The following is an 18,582-nucleotide window of genomic DNA, read 5'->3' as shown; positions in this document are numbered from 1 at the left end:
TCGGCATTGTAGGCAACCTACCCTAATTAACAAATTATAAATTTGCAGAAAAAAAGTCGGTCGCGCTAAAAATAAAATTTGAAAATCTAGACGTTTGGTGCTTTGTAGTAAATTATTAAATATTCAATTATACTTGTGTTCTCGGCCGTGACATAGTTTGTTAGCAGATACAATATGAATATATATTTTAAATTTTAAAAATTTAAGATACAATTATTTTTATCTAAAATTAGATATCTACAATATAACAATAGTTTTATTTAATTTCTATCTTCAGATCTCAATAATATTAAAAACTCAAATTAAATCGTTTATCTAAAATATATTGTTGGAGATCAGAGAAAATTAATTGATTAAACTAGTCTGCGAAATTTTAAAACAATAAGGTCTATACGATGCATATAAAATACGCGACTAACAAAAGCCGCAGATTAGCATCTAACTACTAACTAGCATTCATATTCCCGCCCACCGCAATTGCACAGCGATAATACCAATTGTAAACCTCGCGACGATCTCACCTGACTAACTGCCTCTAAACAGTACCCACCGGTTCTAACCGGTATGCGTCGCCGGAGACTGGCGTAATCCGGTGCAATCCAGTTCGCAAACTTTGTGCTGCCGCGTTTGGTTTGCGGTTCACGCGTTTCACCACTTATAAATAGATCAGTCAACATTTTATGCGTAGTATGTAATAAGGGACGGATAATTTATTATAAAAGTAAATGTAAACATAAAATATAACTTTTAACGCTTAATGACTTAATACAGCTTTTTTTGGTTTAAAAAACGAATAAATGGTAAGTTCGCAGTTGGCAAAACATATATAAATTGCAAAGCCGACATTTTAACAGAACTATTACAAATTATTACGAGGTAATTTATCCACGATATGGTTCTAGAATCAACGAGGCGTAAACTAAGCCGGGTAAAAATAAAAGAGCCTGACAATTACCGTACCCTTTTAGCGAAATGTCACTGTGGCTCCATAGAATCGCAAATGTCCCAAATGTACCCGTAAAGATTCCACCAGGTTTAATGCAGCGTGATAGGTGTTAGTTTGTTTTGGATCACTGCATTTGTGCATTTGTATAAAAGCGAGGGTTAGGGAATCACTTCTCCATTTGCTATTTCTATTTAATTTCATGTTAAAAAAAATTAACTTATTTCAATTCAAGAATAAGTTCTAATTTCAAAATTGGTAAATTTCCACTTAGATGACAATAAACGAATAACACCGATACTTATTTGCGATTTAACATGAAATCACATTTCGGAAATTATACATATATAGTGGAAATATTCTAAACACTTATAGAACAACTAAATAAACACTGCACTATTACGGCAAACCTAAGACTAGAAGTTTATGTAAATTCAGCTAAGCTAGCTTGAACCGGTTCACACCAGGCGTAAACCAGTTTAAGGCGGTTTGAGCCAGTGCCGGTGCGGGAAGTTTGTTCTGTCACTTGCCTAGAATAGGTTGGCGTTTAGCGAGTCTAATTGAAGAGATTTCGTTTAGTTTTCTCGATTATTTCAAATTACTGTTTTTAAAATTTATTATTAAGCTAATAAATAAAACATCGAGAGCAACATTATTTTGATAAATAATTTAGATTCATTATTAAGTTTAAAGATACATATATCAAAATTCAAAGCTATCTTAGATTTTAACTCCGCCTCGTTGAGAGTAAAAACGGTTATTTTTAAGGTACATTTGCACCGTTTTGCCCCGTCAGTGCTTATCAGAAGTATAATCCATGACACGAACGTCAGCCCAGAGCGGCAGCTGACGTCGGATTACGGAGGCTGGACAAAAAATATATGTTTTTTTTATTTTACCTTTTTTTGACTGATTACAGAAATACAACACATTTATCTTCAAAGCTTATCTTAATCTCGAGCAGAAGTAGGTATTTTAAATCTATATACTTATATAAAAATAAACCCGCTCCAAAAATTATTTGATATTTTGATAACTTGTATAATATATTTTAACAATATTAAATTTAAGTTTCTCATATGACATATCCTTTTTATGAACACTGATATTATTTCTCAAAATTAATCAAAATAAATAAAGACCTGGATTTCTCTTCAGTAGTAATACTAATGAAAATAAATGAAATGAAATATATCCGTTTTAATGGAACGTCAATAATTTTACATATAAATATATAATACACCTTACATGGTTATTACAACATCGAAAGTTCTTAAATATCTCGTGAATTACTTATTGTACAATGTAATATTAAATTTTCGATTACGACCAATTTGAAAACGGATATTTTTCACGATTTTGCATAATTAACAACGATTATTTTCTTGGATATTTTCGAAGTTTCAAAGTCTCCATTTACATTCATGAATATTTAGAAAATCAATATAAGGGCAGGCATGCACTAGACTATTGTCCGAAGCATTATAGTAAGACCATTAACGTCTATATTAATAATGCAGGCCACACTTACGAATCGAATCTCGGGCCGATAGCAGACATTAATCATTTCATTGTTGTGCCGGGGTGACACCAAGTCAGGCTGTATTGTGGATTTGTTGACAGGGATCAAGCCAGTCCGACAGCGGGATTATTCTGACGGGCTGGGTCATTTTGTAAGCATTACGTTTTCAAATTGATATCGTTTTTAAAAATACGTCACTTTTGTTCTGTTAATAAGAGTATAAGATTTTTATTCACGTTTTTTGTTTCAAATCAAATTAAAATTATTCAAGTAAACTTCACAATGAAACGTTTTTGAATCGTCGATATTTAAATACTACCACCGTTTCAGAAACCAGCTTCCAGCGAGAAGAACGTTTTAAATATATAAAATGTATCATTATTTCATTTATTGTTAAATAAATATAAATTAAATAATGATTACTTCACTATTACAATTATAAATCAAGTTTTACATAAATAATATAATATTTAATAAATGTTAACACTAACGCCAACAGCAATACAAAAACTATCAATACTAATGGTTGTTTTAATGGGACATAAGATCTTGGTTGGTGGCACATGGTTATAGGATTGATATTTCTTACAGTACCAATGTGTGTGGGTAGTGGTGATTTACCATCAGGTGGCCTGTTTGCCAGTCCGCCTGTCTATATGATTTCCTTCAGCTGCACGTAGACAAAAATTAAAACTGTAAAGACTCTGTTGTAAGAACTGTTGTGCTTGCCTGGATTTGGATCCGCTATCGTTGGTTGAGATTCATTTCAATTAACTACTTTGTCGTTACGTGTTATATTCGTACAGCAAGGAATGTTGTAATGAACGTTGAAAAGTATATGAGAATGATTAAAACTTAAATTTTTATAAGAGTATTTAGTAAAAACTTTGATGCAATTGTTTCTTCTTCTGCGTTAGTGCGCTGCATACTCAAGTTCGTGCTTGTCTTGATCTGCCTTCACTGATAGGTTGACTAGTTTTATTCATATTGCTATTTCATGTTACACAAATTTTCTAATTATGTTCAAAGGACTACGGAGATCTTTCAAGTTCTTTATAATAAATATAATGCGTATTCTTATTTAGTCGTCGTTTAGATATATGTGTATTGGTAATTAAATCACAATTCAGATTTATTCCATCAATCGACGTATTATAATTTACATAAAATATATATATTATGAATGTATCAGATGAAATCTACTATATATGTATTCAGACATCTCGCATTGCTTAAATAAATACCATAACTTCCTTAAAGATAGACATGTTGATATCCCAGTTGTTTAAAGGATACAAGGATACTTTTTAACGTAATCTACTCATTCCGCTAGTAGTTTTCATATGAGCCTATTGCCTGTAGGCCTAAAAATGCCGTTTCGTATATAAAGCGTGACGTCACAATATGGCGATATCTAAAAACAATTTATGTTACATACACAAGCAAAAAATATTATTATAAATAGTACTTTGATCGTGGTGTTTAGACTTGAGTTCCAGAATAGGCCAGTCGGGCCGGGTCTCAGTGAGTGTAGTGAACAATCACAAATGAATGGTCGCGAGACAAAAGGCGAGTTCCTTTGTACTAATGAAGAATGGTCATCCCACTCTGTTGTTAGTGTGTTAGGCGTTAGATTAATTTGAGGCCACTCACAATCAAATTTACTTAAGGTGACTGGCTAATTGTGTTTTAAGTTATACAACATATATTTATTTTTCAAGTATATACTATTAAAAATAATTCAAAAAGGATTTACAACGACTATTGGGTATAATAGTCGTTGTAAATCCTTGCTGCCTGCAACACTTCAAACTTGCAACATTGGAGAGGAGGTTCAATCATGACCTAATGTTTCTGCATAAATTAATCAATGGTTCATTAGACTCGCAAAAGTTACTTTCTCAAATTTATATAAATGTCCCAAGAACGATTCCGCGTCACCCAATTCAAAATATCTTCGCTATTCCTAGATTTCGTACAAACGCAGGAAAATTTTCGCCTATGATCCGATATACATATGAGTAAAATATTTTTTCATAGGCTTTCTTTATTTAAATTTGATAGACTTGCAAATATATTTTTCGGTCATTAACATGCTCATTATATAGATTAGTCTGCTATGATGTCCTAGTGGCTTTAACTTTATAAATAATGGTGATGATGGCTCGACCTCAAGCGAGACCAGCCAACTACGCAGGATATATAATAATGCACAAGAGTGTGCCCAAACACAGGGGCACTCCCTCATTCTTATTATCCGAGAACCAAGAGGTTTTACTTGCTTCCAGAATCTGGACTGTTAATGAGAATGAGAAAAACCCCAATATACTTTATTGGATCGACATTTGTTTTGAACCAAACCTTTAAGTTTTCCTTTAAGTTAGCTTATCCTTTCTTTATTATAATATTTGTATTTTTATCATTTCTATGAATAAAATTAGTTCTCAAACTCAGGTGTTTGCTCTTGTACTATAATTCTTCAAATACTTTTAGCTTTAAGAATTAATAAATTTAAAAGTAATTAAAATTACCTTTAAATAATACTATATTAATATAATATTACTCGATAAATTATATAGATGACATCGAAACGCGCAATCTTTTTATTTCCATTCAGGATTAATAATTATTATTAACTGTTATGTAAGGTAATAGCCGAGATGGCCCAGTGGTTAGAACGCGTGCATTTTAACCGATGATTTCGGGTTCAAACCCAGGCAGGCACCACTGAATTTACATGTGCTTAATTTGTTTATAATTCATCTCGTGCTCGGCGGTGAAGTAAAACATCGTGAGGAAACCTGCATGTGTCTAATTTCAACGAAATTCTGCCACATGTGTATTCCACCAACCCGTATTGGAGCAGCGTGGTGGAATATGCTCCATACCTTCTCCTCAACGGGAGAGGAGGCCTTAGCCCAGCAGTGGGAAATTTACAGGCTGATTATGTTATGTAAATATATTATGTTATGTATGGAAGTACCTAAAAAAAAAACAAAAAATAGTTGAAAATCTTTGATGCTCTTGCCGATTATCAATCCGAGTAGAATCTATCGAGAGGCACGAATCGGTGGTGAATTTAAATTAATTTTAACATTGTAAACTAACCTACTTGGTTAAGTCATATTTTAATAAAATAAAACCTCAATTAAACGAAATCTCGACTCAACTTTACGATTTAAAAATAACAAATTCATAACAACGTTATATCAGATATTTTTATAACAGGTGTTATATGCTATATTATGTGTTATATTTATATTAGTTTTGTATATTAGGTCTTATGATTTCTCTTTAATATATATATATATATATATTTTATTATTACTTAAATTCAACAGGTAGACAATAAGTTTTATTTTTTGTTTTTTCTTTGTGCGAATGTTGTGTACATCTGTAATTGTTACTCATATCAGGTCCTAATTTTTTTTCTCTTGTTTTATCTGTTATTTATAAGTGCTGAATATGTGTGATGTTGATGTACCTTTTAAATAAATAAATAAATAAATATATTGTGTATCCATGGCACTCATTACGGTGCAAAGTATTCGCGTAATTATAGGGAACGTGCACATAAATATGTCAGCGCTAATACTATCCCAGGTGCATCGTGCGTTTGCGATGATGCTAGTAGATACCGCAAGGCGATAAGGGATGCGTTGAGCTATATGAAACTCGTTATGTAATATCATAATATTAAGTATAAAATATTATCAAGTTTTGAATAGCCTTTTCATGAACATGCTTTTATTTAAACTTTTATTTGATTGTATCGTCTTTTATGTGTGATAATTTCTTCGGTTGTTGAAATTGTTAAATTCGGTTCAAAGATTAGATCTGTAAATAAATATTCTGCATATGGCAATATTAACACGTTTATTTATTTTATTGTAAATTATTATATAAATGTTATTTATATAATTTTCAATAAACTGGCATAAATTTTATATTTTTTAAAAACTCATAGATATTTTTCTCTTGGGTCGTGCTATGAATGTATCGTAATACGTAATACACTGGTTTTGACGTTAGGGTTTTCAAACACGTGCAACCATTTTTCGGTTGCCAAAACACTCATTGACACGTTGACCTTTTTGTTATTCACATCTAGTTGTGTTCAGTTAAATTTAAAAAAATAACTATTTTCAAATTGTAATTTTATTTATTTAATACAATTTTAGACGTTTCTATCGTTACTCCAATATCAACTAAGATACTTTATTAATAGTAGTTTTTATTTATTAATATTAATAAAATAATGTATTGTTCTTATAGTCCTTATCTTCTATAGATTAACTAATGTATTCTGTCTGTTATTGGTTGTTCGACGCACGGTTATACGCCATATTGATATGTTCATTCTGATTGTGATCACACAACGAGACGATTGTTCTTGAAAAGTCTATAGCAGTAATTCCCAAATTGGTCCAGGTGGACCCCCAGGGGTCCACGGGAGACTTGCTGGGGGTTTACGTAAGCGTGAATAAAAAATGGGGGTCCATAAGATGTTAATGGGGGTCCACGAAAATTTATCTGCTTTTGATAGTAAAGAGCAAAAATGTAAGCATAGTTTTTTAAGGTCCTACCTACATTGTTTTAAGTATCTAACTAAGCAGATAATATTCTAATAAGGCAAGCGACTGTTACTTGTCCAAACTTGCGTATTCGATATTACGTAAAATTTCGTGTACAGACTTGCAAAGCGCTATCCGCCCGACAATGCTTAATGCTTGTTCAGACATGAACTTGATCACCACTATAAATAAATACTATACTTGATGCCAAAGGTACCATATTCATAGATTTTAATTGCTAAAATACTCGTAGGGTTACTAAGGATAGAATTAAAAGCACCAATATTAAATAAATTTAAATTTTGTTCATATTTTAGTGTTTCTCTCAAACTGTGGTTACAGACACATGCCAATAGGTGGTCCACGACAAAAATAAGTTTGGTGTACAATGTACACCAAGCTTATGCTATCTATATAAAAAAAATAATAACGCAAACGCTTTATAACAAAGAACTTTATTAGAAGAATTAACCCATTGTTATAGCATATCTTGTTTGAAGAAATGGCAGAGAGTATTCTGCAGCTATTTTCGAGGCTCTTCTAACAGAATACCTCTACAGATTTGTAATCTTGATATTGGCGCTTTTAAACAAACTCTTCAATTTTATAAAAAAAAATATTTGTATAAAACAAGAGATCACTAGACAATAGGTACTTAAAATTATAATCGCTTTTATTTTAAGCATTAGCATCAGCAGCCTGTAAATATCCCACTGCTGGGCTAAAGGCATCCTCTCCCTTTGAGGAGAAGAGTTGGAGCATATTCCACCACGCTGCTAAAATATATATAATATATATAAAAAATAAGCCGTAGATGTGCAGAAAATTAAAAATGATTCTTGATTGCAATTTATTAAATTGTTACGACTTAACAAAGAATTAATTTTAGTGAGTAAAATTAAAGCAAATTGTTTTCGGCAAACTCTAATCAATCAAACTGAACTAATGTATAATATTATACATTTATACAAAAATTTCACTTGGAAGATGTTCATTATTTTGTCGTCAAATTTTATGAGTGACTTGTAGTTTACAACGAAATAAAATCAAAACAAAACCTGTCATAGGTTTCGAAAGATGCGAAGTTTCGCGGGAGACCCGCCAGATACACATCAAGTACCTATAACAATGTGGGGATTGGAAAAAATAAAATCATAACAAAAAAAAAAAAACAATTATAATTAATATCAAATATTGAACACGATATTGTATAAATTATACTCTCAACCCCAAGCGCCGCCATTAACATCTAATACCAATATATCACGTGTCCGCCAGTCCGCCTTATCAATTTATGGTCCCGTTGTATCGAAACTTGGTCCCGGCAAGTGCATCTTGCACAAGTTTAATAATAAATTAAAACGTGTGTTATTTAGTCGCTACAACGTTTATGTATTGTGTTTAAGTAACAGTGGTCTCTGCTGTTATATATAGAAAACTATGATTTAATGTTACGTATTTATTTAAACGTGACAAGAGAAAACGTTCAGTAAATAGATGTTCTTTATTTATTAAAATTACGAACAAAAGTTACAATAATATATTCAATTTCAAACATTGTGGATGCCTGTTTGGGTAGGTACCACCCAATCATCAGATTTTCTACCACCAAACAGCAGCACTTAGCATTGTTGTGTTTTGGTTTGAAGGGTAACATCTTTGTTTCTAATATTGGTGGCGCATTTGCGATCTAAGGTATGGTTAATATTTCTTACAGCGCCATTGTCTATGGGAGGTGGTGACCACCAGGTGGCCCATTTGCCCGTCCGCCTATTTATATCATAAAAAATGACGTAAATTAGAAACACAAATTGAGCGAATGAAAAGTGCTTGTTGCATGAAGTGATCTCCGGATTTGTAACCCTAATCTTCGCTTAAGATTCGCTTGTTTTAACCACTGTGCTACCTCGGTTTAATAATTCATTCTAACACCTTTATTCGGTGGTAGGGCTTTTGCAAATCCGTCTGGGTAGATAGTACCATTCGCCAACTCACATTAAAAAAAAAAACACCAGACACCGAAATCCAAGCACAATTATCCACTTTCAATAAAATTTTACACGCGAATTTTCGGTATTGGAAATACTTATTAATGCTATTGCGTACCATCAGATATATGACAAGATTGGTCAACTTGGACCCAACATACAAACATTTGCCCCAACGTGATGTATGTGGTCCATATCTCTTAGCAGTCTTGTCTAATTCGCGGCTGTGTTCACATCGCTTTACCGTCAGCATAAATTGATAGATTCTTTTATATAAACACTGGAATAGGCTTAAAAAATAAAGGGTACCTTGTATTGTTTGCTAACGGTACCTTGACATACGACACATATCATCTTTATAGAAACCTTCTTAATGTAAATTGTTTTTAATAAAAATAATAATATTATTATAATTGTGTTTAAAGTACTTAAAAGTCAATTTTGAATCTTCTAACTTTATAATAAGGCTTATATTTGATTGACAACAAAATACGTATTTGTCATATTACGTTTAATTTTGTGATTCACTTACTTGAAGAACATCATAAAATCTTTAATTACTTTAATTTTTTTTTTTGTTTTAGATATATACAAGCATATTCCAGTATTTTTAAACCTTTGTCCGGGTCCAGGTGATGCCCGGTAAGCGACGTTAACTGAATTAATTTGTGGGCGTGCGTCGACATCGGCCGACATCTACCGATTGAGTGCTTGATCGCTGCTTGTTCGAGCTTCAGTGTTAATGGGAAGTATTTGTTACATCCTGATTTACCTTTATTTTTTATTTACTTTTGTGGTGTGATGTAAGAACATTGTTTGAGAGCATGTGCCAATATATTCGGTATTCTGCCGTTGATCTAATTTCCCTAGCGATAAATCTTTTGTCAACTTTTAAATGTTAATGTTAAGTAAGTTGCTCAATTGATCTTAATCATTATTAAAAATTTGATAAAAATAAATGTCGTGTATAGCGACAATACATAAAAAAAAACGGTGGATAAAGCTGTTATGTATTTATCTATTCGTTTAAAGATACTCTTCTCCTAAGCAAATTTTTGAAATGGGGCCAACTATGAAGACTAACCCAACTCCCAATCCCAATAGTAGGCGCACTCACAAATGAGATGGCCTCATGATAAGTGGTCACTGACATTCTTAAATTAAAATATCTTTATAAATATCCATTACATAGTCAATGATCTACAAATCTTAACAATTGATTTGTTAAGTCCCCTTTTATGTGATATTGATGCCCATGGACATCTGCAACATCGGCTTGCAGATGCGTTTCCGACCTTTAAGGAGTACGCTCTTTTCTTGAAGGTGCCTGTAGTTACACTGGCTTATTAATCGTTCAAACCGGACAACAATTAGTATTTCTCTTTGGTAGAAGAATATCTGATAAGTGAGTTGAACCTACCCAGGGGGACTTGACAAAAATCCTACCACCAAGAACAATCAATAGCAAATTGTATTTTTTCAAGAAAGAGCTAAACCCGGACATGTCTCGGTCAGTTTGTGTCAATTTTTTTAGAAGGTAACTGGTTCATCTCCGTTGTGATGAAATACTAAAAAAAAAAGTTCTCTATATAAGATTTTAAATTAATATGGTTATTTTTATTAATATAAGTATTTGAAACGGAATATTTACCATGTTCGTGAACAAGACATTCGTAGATAATGTCGAAATATCGAGCTCGACCAAATAAAAAAAATCATGGTAAATATCCCGTTTCAAATACTTATAGTAAAAAAGTTTTTGCCCAGCTGTGGGATACTAACGTCATCAAATCATCATCATCTTTTAATTTAAGCTGTTTAAGCTTAAATAAAAAGATGATGATTTCAATAACATTATAAACTCAGTTTCCTATTCGTTACAAATACCACAAGCTCTTTCACGATGATGTTGCAACTAAAACTGATGACCAAATTACCAAAACAGCGGCGCCATTATAATTTCATACTCGGTTATTATAGTGTTTCGTTGTAAATTGCTTATGAGTTGCGTATGCGCAATGAGTGCACCTGCGTCTAATGGATCCGTGATTTACTAAGCGCTTTCGCGTTAAGTATCCGAGCAGTTTTAATTATGATATTGAAATAAGTCACTCCTCACACTCAGCTGTTATTTAGAAATCATGACGGTTATAAATTCCTTTTATAACATGTCATATAACATCAATGAATTTAAATTAAATATACTAAAGAAATGATTACTCTAGAAAAAATAAATTAAAAATATCACATTATCGGTTCGAAATGCAGGTTCTATTTTATACCGAGAACCAGTATGAAATATAGTAATTGTTATTATTTTTACGAACTTTTACTTAACTTTACTTGTGTGTGTATGTGTGTGTGTGTGTGTGTGTGTGTGTGTGTGTGTGTGTGTGTGTGTGTGTGTGTGTGTGTGTGTGTGTGTGTGTGTGTGCGTGCGTGTGCGTGGGTATAATCTTGCATCATAATTTTAAGCCTACACAAACGAGTGAACTGGGCTATTGAAAAAATAGCACAAAATCGTTATTAATAATTGTATTTGTTAAATTATAACTCAACTTTAACTCCTTCTTGTTACCCTTATAGTCTAATAATATATTTTGGTGTTATTCATTAATATACATACTTTTAAAAGAGTTCGAATTTATTTACAGGCATAATAACTTTTTTAATGTCATAAATTTTTGCACTTAAAAAAAAGGAAATATATATTTAAACATCGAATACACTTCCTTTTTATTTTCAGAACTTGTCTCACCTGGTCACGTGACAGGGCTTCTGTTTGGTATTGTGTATATGAGAGATTGTGTCATGCGAAATGGTGCCACTAAAAGTGTCTATTATAGAAGGCATCAGTCAACTCATTATTGAAGAGGTTTTTATAAAATATTATTTACTAGAATATTCAACGTTAAAAACCTAAACAAGACATCGTATTGCGTAACTATAATTGATGCTTTATTGTAATATATATATTTATATTAAAAACTGGTATTTTTTATACATTGGTTTTAATGTGATGTCTCTTTCACATCTTACATAGTATTTTAGAGAAATCATTGGCTTATTTTCCTCGGTTGCTAGTTTTCACAGTACTCAAAAACTCTCATTTTCGAATTAAGCGTTTTATGCCGCTTATAGCCGTCCTAAAGTGTTGTAAAAGCTTTGTAAAGAACGTTCATTTTTATTTGGTTGAGTGCATTTTGTTTAAATTATTATATAATATTTCTATTCCATACTTACTTAGCTGGTCACCGCTAGCAAAAAATCGTAATTGATTTTTTCACGGGCGATGCGTCAAGCGCGAACGCAAATGGCTTACGTCGGCCATATTGAATTAGTGCGTGGACGACGATGTCGTGCGGACAGGAGAGGTGTGGAGAGGAATGTACAAAAAAAAAAAGATTGAGTTAATTTTTTTTATAAAAGATGATTTAGTTTATTTTACGTCACAAAGGTTTTAATCCTTTAATTTATTTTTAACAAATTGACGTTAACTTAAAAAAATTATACTATGTGTACTTTATTTATGAAACATTTATAAAAAACACTCAAGACATTTGTAATGCATGAGAATATTACGTTTTTAATTATTATTTACGATGTTGCATACGGGACAATATTTGATGCACTTTTTCGCAACAAAATATGTTTTTCCTTTAAAAAAACCATATTCTAAAAAAAGACTAAAATAAAATATAAACCATTCATCTCTTTCATACCTGTATCCGAGCGCTGTTCACTCATAAAATTAATTAAAAAACACTTCACTCCGGTGATTTCATCCAAATTGATTGAGAGCGGGCCCGTGGGCTATGACGTCACTAATGGAGCGATACTGTTTTGTTTTTTAAGGAAACTTTTGCGAAGTGACCGCCCTGTTCACCAGTTTTATTATTAAATATGTCAAAATATTATTATATAAGGACTACCGGACTCGACTTTACAAGGGTTAAATTAAGGGTAATATTACATTATATCCAATCATATTAGTATTTTACATAAAATAAATCAATAAAACCTATGAATACAATTGCTGAGCAACAATTTTCTCTCCCCGTAAAGGACGTAATCCACATGCTGTTATTTTAATATTCATTGTAATACAGTCTTAAAAAAGATAAGTAAATATTAATAATAATATTAAGGAGGGAACTGTCTAACAATAAAGATATATCTTCGCATTTCTTCTTATTGTTTATTATGAGAATAAACTCGAAACTCACCGGCAAACAAGATAGTGATATTATATGTGACACTGAATATAATGATGATGACATATAACAAGGAAGACTAGCCGACGCAGGACGATTAAACGCACAAACGTGTGAGCATACACGGGTGCACTTTCTATTCGCGTAATTTGATTGGACGGCAAATCCGAAACGACCGGAAAGAGTTCATGCACAGAACTAACAGCTTAACTTGCTTTCCGAAGCACGGTGGTGTAAACAGTTCTAACTTAAAAACCCCTAGTTATTTATATTTTTAATACATATTGTGCAATGTGATAGTACATGGTGAGACTATCTGTGATTAGTAGAACATTTGCCAAGATAATTTTGAAATGTACTTTTTTTTTTTGATGTGATATTGTATCTATCTGTTAGTTGTCCTATTGAAAATAAAATAAACGTCCAGACACCCGGCTGGTAGTGAGAATTTTTGGATAGAAAACTCCGAAACTTTTTCTTGTTTCGACCTGATATCTGAACCTATGACCTCAGCTTCTGCGGCATTATATCTAGCCTCTATTAAACCATTTTGACTATAATAACTATGACATTCAAAGGACACAACCATCGAGACAGCGAATCACTGTAGAACGGTTTACACGAATGAGATACAAAGTGATTGATTCTCATAGAAAAGAACAGTTGTTCATACTTTATAATTATATTATTAAATATAATTATATTATTAAATATTGTTTAACTACCCGCAGAATTAAACGTATATATAAACAAACACATGCTTATCATAAATATAAAAGAAACAAACTATTTTCCTTGAGGGAGTTGTGGTTTTAGGGGCACGTATCAGATACTCATATCTGGAAGATATCATAATGGCTGGTTGAATAGTAGGCTTTAAAGAAGGAAGACTTGAAACCATTACAAATAAACAAACACGTTTTCGAATTTTTAATATTAGTTTAGATTATTTGGATAAGTATAGATAATAATATCTTGTATTAAAATATAATAATCTCATCTTATAAATTAATTTAATTATAGTATATCCATCAATGCCGTTAGTTCGAGTACTCCTATCTAAACTGATACAAAAATGATTAATTTTCCTTTTTGTATTAAATCTTTAATTACATTACATTAGCAGCCTGTAAATTTCCCACTGCTGGACTAAGGCCTCCTCTCCCTTTGAGGAGAAGGTTTGGAGCATATTCTACCACGCTGCTCCAATGCGGGTTGGTGGAATACACATGTGTTAGAATTTCATTGAAATTAGACACATGCAGGTTTCCTCACGATGTTTTCCTTCACCGCTGAGCACGAGATGAATTATAAATACAAATTAAGCACATGAAATTCAGCGGTGCTTGCTCGGGTTTGAACCCGAAATCATCGTTTAAGATGCACGCGTTCTAACCACTGGGCCATCTTGCCTCCAAACCAATCTAGCCTAAGCATTATCGAGGTAGTAAGGTTAAGCAAGCGTCAGATTGATTAAAAAAAACTTTTTTTCTTCGTCAATTTATATTTATTTGTTCGACACCTTCTGAGTAGATTCGGCAATAAAATTACCAAATCCATTTTCTTATGGACTATCATCGCCGATTCCAAATAAATGCAATGGGAACTGAAATAGCTCCCATTGCAATGATAAAATTGCAATCAAAATAAGATATTAGATTCAAAACGATAACTAAAGATGGTATATATTGTCTAATTAGCTAAAATGTTCTTAGCTTATAACTCCTGTAACTCAATTAACCAAATCTGCCTTCACTCGTACGCTATTGTGCTGGCCTCATAAATTGACAAACTGTCCAACTCTCATGAACAACAGGAATAAGTTTCTGCTTACGGTCAGTGCGCGGGATATTGATGACACACGGGTTAATATTGCAAGCGCGAACGCTGCGTTCTAAGTATTAATGGTACTTTATAGTTCAAATATCAATGGTTCTTTTTAACTGGATTTATCTATTATATATACTAGAATATCTTTATATTATAGATATATATAAACTATACTCTTTGTCTGGAGTATATCTCTCCCTCTCAGTTAGTAAGCCATGAAGTCTTATTTCATCTAAATAAAAATATAATAATGAGAATGATGTATTTTATGATTGGATTAATTAACTCAGTTAAAATATTTATTTATATTGTAAATGCGTAGTATAAAGTATTCACATTACGCTGGAAATAATCTAACATCTGTTATAATAATTAGAACAATTGATCTAATGTTTTGTGTTTTTCTTATGTACTTTTAAATAACTATTTAAATGTTTTAAAATGTCAGTTTTATTTAGACGTCGTTAAAAAACGGCGAAACATCGTGTCTCTTATCACCCGCGACGTTTTAATCATCTCCTTATGTTTCCGAGCGGCGGTCCACAGGCACGGCTCATGATTTAAGGTCCAACTTGCACCGTGGACGAACGGTACCACGCTTTGGCTAATGAACCATGAATTTCTATTTGTTGTACTGTTCAGGTAATTAAGTAATAGGTATGTTAGTCTTGTTTATGCTGACTGTACTCTACAACTGTGACAAAGTTGTTAAGTATTATTGATACTCGCTATTGGGATTTGGCTGATAGTTTGAAATTATAAAACGTTCTCGAAAACAAAACAATACAACGTTTGAAACGTCATTTTCTCTATGTTTGACATGTATATTCATTTCACGCTTGTCACGTCAATAGTATAAACTTGTATTATTAAATTGAGATAATTAAAAAGTTAACTCCTGGTTAACTGTCCACATAACACACAAAATTTTCAAATCTTTTTTTTTTTAATATTACGAAGCCATAAGAGTCAATTTTTATCTTAATCGGTTGGTGTGAGACCGAAATTGAAAATCGAACGATTAGCTGCGATTAAAAACTCGTAAATAACATTCATTTTAATTTTTTATGCTATGTGTCGGTTATATATTGTTTAAATATCTTGTGTATTATTATAATATTCGCTAGCAATGTTACGTATGTGTAGATAAATGCTCCACCAAGAATATTTCAATTTTATAATCGAACCCGAAGGCTTGCAAGGAAATCTTTGGTTTGTCGGTTATATTTCTTTATTTTAACTAACGAAATTGCAAATGTGCCATTGTTGGACTTAGGTTTCTAGGGTTGTCTCCTTTTTGAGAATATGGTTTGGAGCTTACTCCATCACGCTACTCAATGGCGGGTTGGTTGATACATGTTGTGGATGAAAATGTATTTCCTTACACATTTCTACCAACGATATTTTCCTTCACAGTCGAGCACGAGATGAATAATAAATACAAATTAAGTATATGAAAATTCAGTGATTTTCAATTTGAGATTACCGAGTAAAGTCATCAATTATTAATTTATCTGCAAGTATATATTATCTCTCTAATATATGTACAATATATAGACATATTTAATCATTTGTCAAAATGAAATTCAAAACTCCTAAAACATATTTATAAGTAAGTTGTATTTATTTCAAAGTATATGTTCTCATTTACAATATTAATTCAATTACATAAACTTATGACATTCGTAAACAATATGATGATTCTACACAATTATAACATACTAACTTTAATATATGAATTAAATTAAGGAGATATTGCGAGAACTCGTTACAAAAAAAAAGATTCCTAATATATTATTAATACGATAGAATTTCAAAGCATTTTAATATTGTAAATACATATGTATTTGATAAATATAAAATAATTATATTAACTAATTAAATAAAAATCTTAACATAGTATTTATTAAAATTAACAGTCATATTTAATAATATGATTGAAGGGTCACTAATATAAATACATTGACTGAAATTAAATTAAAGTCACATGCGGATTGTGCATTCGTTATACAAAACAAAATATATGGAAATATTAGATCTAATGTTAACTTAATTTGTATAAATAAAATCTCAACCTACCCTCTTATTTGTTTAATCAGACTCAAACGCACGATTTTTCCAAAAATCAGCCAGTTCCTTGAACTTTTCACAGCACTGTCTTCGTCTCCGTGGGCTACATTGTATAACGGGATCATTTAACACTGAACTGAATTTCTGAACCAGCGTCGTAACAGAGTCCAAGGTCGACTGGTCGATGGCGTCTACAGCTGATATAGAATTGAATTCTTCGAAAGCTTCTTCGATATGCCTCTCGATTTCACTGTATTTCGTGTCTTCAGTGTCTGTGTCAAATGATAGGTCAGTCGCTGATATACTGCACTGGACTTTATCTGGAAATTTCTCCTTCCTCACCGTACTTGTCACCGTCGAAAGCTTATCGATCGATTTGAAAATGTCATCGATTGTATCACATATGTTTTCGATGGAGGCAGCTGATACTAGTTGACCGTTGATGAAATAAAATTGTTTGGATGATTCTCTGCTCGGATCATCTTTCAAATTACTGATAAAATCGTTGTATTCCAATGCTGATGACGTGGACTTCTTAGATAGCTGCCTTCCTATTTTCCTTCTTACTTTCTTGAACAGAAACGATGAATCAAACGTAGTACCTTTCAGATCCAATGTGCTGTAAGCTGATTTTATTCTTGGCGAATCGTCTTCTGCGTCAACTTCTAGATCGATCGGTTTACCCCATTCTTCCTCCAATCTTGTCCATTGTTCGTTTTCTGATAATATTGTGTCGTTATCAATTAAAGTGCTCATGATGAGATTTTGCAACGGTTCCTCCGACAGCGTGAATTGATCTGCGACTGACGTTGATTTGTCACATACTTATATTAATATGAGATCGCATTACTTCTCTCTCCTTTACACTTGTTTTTGATGAACAACGCGTGACGCGTTAGCCATCGCTTCATTTATTAATTAGTTCGAATGTATTTGTTTATTCTGTTATTTACTTTATTTGTTAATTACAAAGCACTACATTAACTAAAGTACCGGTTTAATCGTTTTCAAAAAGTTTGTTATTGTTATTATATATTTATAAGTAATCAAATAAACAAATATTGTTTTTCTTAATTCGAAAAATTATCGATGTACTAACTTTGATGATTTATTATGGTCAAGGGATTAAATTGGAGATAACAAAATCTCAAAGTTTTACAGTTTAGTGCACTACTAAAATAAAACACGCGTAAGCATTTTTTTTTGTTTGTGATTCGGTACTTGTTAAGCTTAGTTTGATAGCTCTTATTTCGATTGTAAAGCGAACATGTATGCTAAGCATTAAATAAATATATTCAAATCAATCAATATATATATATATATATAATTTATAATATTATATCCCCAATAACAAAGCAAATGCTTTTGTTATAAATGTAATTAATGTTATAATAACTATAATGTTTATTATTTAAAGTATAAACGATAATAATAATATATT

At 31.9% G+C, this 18,582-nt stretch overlaps 1 protein-coding gene across 1 annotated transcript; it reads right to left on the bottom strand.

The window, feature by feature from the left end:
- Positions 1-17,008: 17,008 nt before the first annotated feature.
- Positions 17,009-17,928, bottom strand: LOC113396302 (uncharacterized). The gene has a single exon (XM_026634200.2). It carries the CDS (start codon positions 17,895-17,897, stop codon positions 17,163-17,165), a length of 735 nt encoding a protein of 244 aa, XP_026489985.1. The 5' UTR covers positions 17,898-17,928; the 3' UTR covers positions 17,009-17,162.
- Positions 17,929-18,582: the final 654 nt, after the last annotated feature.

Source organism: Vanessa tameamea, chromosome 8 (genome assembly GCF_037043105.1).
Source record: "Vanessa tameamea isolate UH-Manoa-2023 chromosome 8, ilVanTame1 primary haplotype, whole genome shotgun sequence".
Classification (NCBI taxonomy): Eukaryota; Metazoa; Arthropoda; class Insecta; order Lepidoptera; family Nymphalidae; genus Vanessa; species Vanessa tameamea.
Note: the sequence above shows the minus strand (reverse complement) of the source record. Positions and strands in the feature narration are given on the sequence as shown.